The sequence below is a fragment of the Rutidosis leptorrhynchoides genome, chromosome 8 (assembly GCF_046630445.1).
Source record: "Rutidosis leptorrhynchoides isolate AG116_Rl617_1_P2 chromosome 8, CSIRO_AGI_Rlap_v1, whole genome shotgun sequence".
Lineage (NCBI taxonomy): Eukaryota > Viridiplantae > Streptophyta > Magnoliopsida > Asterales > Asteraceae > Rutidosis > Rutidosis leptorrhynchoides.
Window position 1 is genome coordinate 187,153,346 of NC_092340.1, and position 4,141 is coordinate 187,157,486.

At 36.3% G+C, this 4,141-nt stretch overlaps 1 protein-coding gene across 1 annotated transcript; it reads left to right on the forward strand.

Moving 5' to 3' along the window:
- The first annotated feature begins 1,473 nt into the window (after positions 1–1,473).
- On the forward strand, positions 1,474–2,756 carry LOC139864860 (uncharacterized). Its single transcript, XM_071853425.1, has 2 exons — positions 1,474–1,595; positions 2,083–2,756. Exon 2 carries the CDS (start codon positions 2,102–2,104, stop codon positions 2,507–2,509), a length of 408 nt encoding a protein of 135 aa, XP_071709526.1. The 5' UTR covers positions 1,474–1,595; positions 2,083–2,101; the 3' UTR covers positions 2,510–2,756.
- The last annotated feature ends 1,385 nt before the right edge of the window (positions 2,757–4,141 follow it).

Sequence of the window (4,141 nt, forward strand, 5' to 3'; positions counted from 1 at the left end):
TGGACGGCGTCCCAAACATTTGGGAAAAACATGATCTTACACTTATATCACGTGTTCAGCCCTTGTTCCATCTAAAACCCTAATTTCTTCAAAGACTTTTCCACTTCACCCCGTGTTCTTCCCCTTTTCATCTTAAACTCTAATCTTAAAATTCCAATTCTTCAAGGATGAACTCACACAAATCATATCTGGAAAAGCTCAACCACTTGGTAAACAGATCTGAACGGCCAAACGAAATCAACCATCATCATCACCACTGTTGGAACCTAAATCAAATAACAAATAACAACAACAACAACAAACCCAATCTCATATGTTTGGGGTATGGGGGAGGTGAGACGTAGACAATCCTACCTCTATCTTTGGATAAAGAGAAGTCATTTCTCCACCCTGAGTGAAACACTCCAAGAGTAGAGAAAGTCTTCCCTCTCTCTATCCGACGGATAAAGAGATTGCTTCCAAGGGAAGCTCCGGCCAAAATCAAATAACAAATAACATCAAACCTAAAGATTTTGTGGCTGCACTTGTCATAACTGAAGCTGGTGATTCTTATTCCGCTCAATTTTTTTAAGCCGATGATTATAAAGCTTCAAACAATTCGGAGCTCTAAATTGGCAAACTTGGCCAGAGTAATTCCTCTGGAGCTCAAAACCCTGACCTATGTAACTAGCGGTGATGGTGGATTTCGGATTTTGTAGAAGTAACGGTGGTGATTGAGTGGTGATTGGTGAACGACCCATGTGACCCAACTTCGACTTTCTTAAGAATTTGGGGGATTTCAATTTAGGTAATGGTTGGCGCTATATGCTACCTGCTGTTGCTGCTGCTGTAGATATGTGTTTTGAAAAAGAAAAAAAATGTTACAGGATAGTATGTGAAATACAAAGAATAGAAAAAAGTAGGTTTGTTAGAAAAAGTAGGTTTGTGATAATTTGTTTTATTTTGTTCCAGGTGTATAATCGATATGTTGATTTGTGAAATCTAAATATATGTTTGGTGTTTGGTGATTGGTGATTTATAAAAACTGATACGACCACCATCTCTAAAGTTTTTTTTTATTATTATTGTTTTAGGTTTGAAACGATTTAAAGTTATGGTTATGATTTTACGATGTTAATTTGAGTTGTGGATTAAGGTTGAAGATGAAGAAAATGAAAAATGTTGAAGAAGATGAAGTGGGGATGAATATGAAGTGGAAAATTTTAAAATTAGGGTTACAAATTAAAAAGGATAAGAAAAGTAATGCTGAAATTAAAAATGAACTGACGAAATTACCCCTCACGTGATCAGCACATGATGTATTTTAATGGACCAAATTAACGTCAATCAACTTGAGTGACTAAAATTGTAATTTTTTGAAACTCCAGTGACTAAACTTGCAAAAAAATAAATTATAGTGACTAAACTTGCAAGATTTTGTAACCATACTTGTAATTAAGTCAATAATAATAATAATTAAATATGTGTAACAATTAACAAGGTATAGCCACCATCTGGATTTCTTGCCCTCCTGCTAAGTTTTAAGTTCCAACACAACCCTGTATTTATTGGGATAGAAGTTGATTTCCTTGAACAAATCTGGATTGGTTCTTTAGGTAAACTAATCGTCGTCGACTGACTTATCAGTTTATATCTTTATAACTTTATGCTAATTGCCTAATTTAATATAGTATATTTCTTTTGGGTGTTATCTTAAGCTATAGATTAGGATTTGAACTCCTTATGATGAAATTTAAAATAATATCCTGTGTTAATTATTTGCCTGTTAGCCTTTTACAAGTGTTAATTGATCTACTTGAAATTTAATCTAATTATTTAGTTGCCACATGAGTGGAACCCTATTCAATCATAATCAATCAAATAGCTCACTAATTAGGCTGATTTTATCATGTGGTGATTTGGGTCACCCGATTCAGATATGGTTTGTACAAGTTGAATTTGATTTATGTATATCATGATTGTTGTGTTAGATTGGACCCGAAACCATATGATTGGTGGGCCATATCGGTACTGCTAGGCCAGAAGAATTTGTGTTGTAGTATCAAGAAACATTTCTAATTATCATTATCTCTTTCTCTATAGTTGCAAACGCACAATAATCATGAATTCACAAATGGTAACACACAACGGTGGATGCCACTGTAAAAATGTGAGATGGCGTGTTCGGTCACCGGCAAACGTTGTAGCCTGGCAGTGCAATTGTTCAGATTGTGCAATGAGAGGAAACACTCATTTTATTGTACCTGCAGAACGATTCGAGCTTGTAGGAGACTCTGAAAAGTTCCTTACAACCTACACTTTTGGTACTCATACAGCAAAGCATACATTCTGTAAGGTCTGTGGGATAACATCATTTTATACACCTAAGTCGAACCCTGACGGAATAGCGATTACGTACAATTGTGTTGATCCTGGAACACTAACACATGTTGAGGTTAAGCATTTTGATGGTTTGAATTGGGAAAAATCACACAAGTCAACTGGCATTTCGTCGTGCTCTAAGGAGTAACAATGAAATGAAGCCGTGCACGAGATGCAGCAGTCAACTAACATATTTCGAGCCAATTTAAAGGGTGCAGAAGACGATTTTGCAAGTATATGGGATTTTCAAATTATATGTGCTTAAATGTAAACTCTATGTTCCATTTTTTTACATTATGAAAAAGCCTGTTTATTTCGAGGTCTTGAAGAGGTGATAATGCTTTAGAGTTTTGTTAAATTTAAACCAAAGAAAATTAAAAACATCATTTGTGTGCTATCTGATATTGAAGTTCATAAGATTTTGGGCAAAGGGGTTATCCTCTGTTTATGTTTACGTTTTGCCAAAAATGATGCTTTTTCAATTTTTCCTATATAAAGTTCACCTGATGCTTATTTTTTACTAACTTTGATTTGTCCAAATCGCTTTGCAAATCGACTAATCACACAGCGAATACTCGCTTTGCGGGCAGCCTCGAGTCATCGCCGTGGATGTACCTCTGTAGCTACTAAGGGGTATATTTCTTGCACGCATGATTCGAGCTTGAGACCTCTAAGCATTTTTATTTCGAGGCCTAGTTTTTATCACTAGACAACCACCCTTGTGGTTATTTTAACCATGCTTAATATGCCTTGTTAAAGTACAATTAGGTGTAAATGCGATTCAAACATTATTATTTAGAAGAGTCCAGTTTTACTTTTCAACATATATTTTCTGGAATACATCGTTTTTAACGAACATCTAAAAATAAGAGAGCACTTATTGTAAAGTGTCTAGGTGCTATTTTGGGTTTTTTTTTTTTTTTTTTTTTTTTTTTTTTTTTTTTTTTTTGCAAGATTTTAATTAATCTTCTCTTCAACTAAACTTTGAAGTTTCACAAAAATAAAATAAAAATAAAGCTATGTGTTCATGCATATATTTTCTGAGGGAAAATTCATCCACGATCAACAATATGAGAGGCGTCAACGTCATTAACATCCGATCCGGTTACCATGATAACCCTGGTCGAGATGATATCTTAGGAGATCTCCTGAGGTTGGTTAACGAATTGTCTGCCGGCCGATGGTCGGAATTCATCGACGGCAAAGGGAAAAAACCCTACCTAGAGTCATAGGAACAAAAAACCTAGTATTGATTGTGTTTTGATCGTAGAGACGATCGTGGAGGAGATAGATCTGACGGTGAAACTGTATGCGTTGCAGTGAGGGAAGTTTGTGTACGACAAAGATTGTGAACTTGAGGTAGGTTTTGCCCCATATTTATAGACGGAAATTAGGGTTTAGATGACATGTGGGCCAAGCAATCCATGTAAACCCTAACCTGGGTAAACCCTACGCCATCAAGTCCCCCAAGTTCAGTATGAGATTTAGGTCAAGTATCGTATCGAACTTCTCATTATGCTGTGGAAATCAAGTTCACATGAGCCTGCGCAAACAACTGCGCATAAACCGCGGACAGATGTGTTCAAAACTGCATGCAAAGTGCGCGTAAAACCGCATGAAGTGTGCGCCAAAAGATTGTGTGCAAAAACCGCGTAAAACTGCATAAAAACTGCTCGTAAAACTGCGAAAAATTGTGCGAAAAGCGCGCAAAAACTGGGCAACAGAGCACGCAAACAGTTGCTCAAGCGTGTAAACATCTGCGCGAAAGATACATGTACTT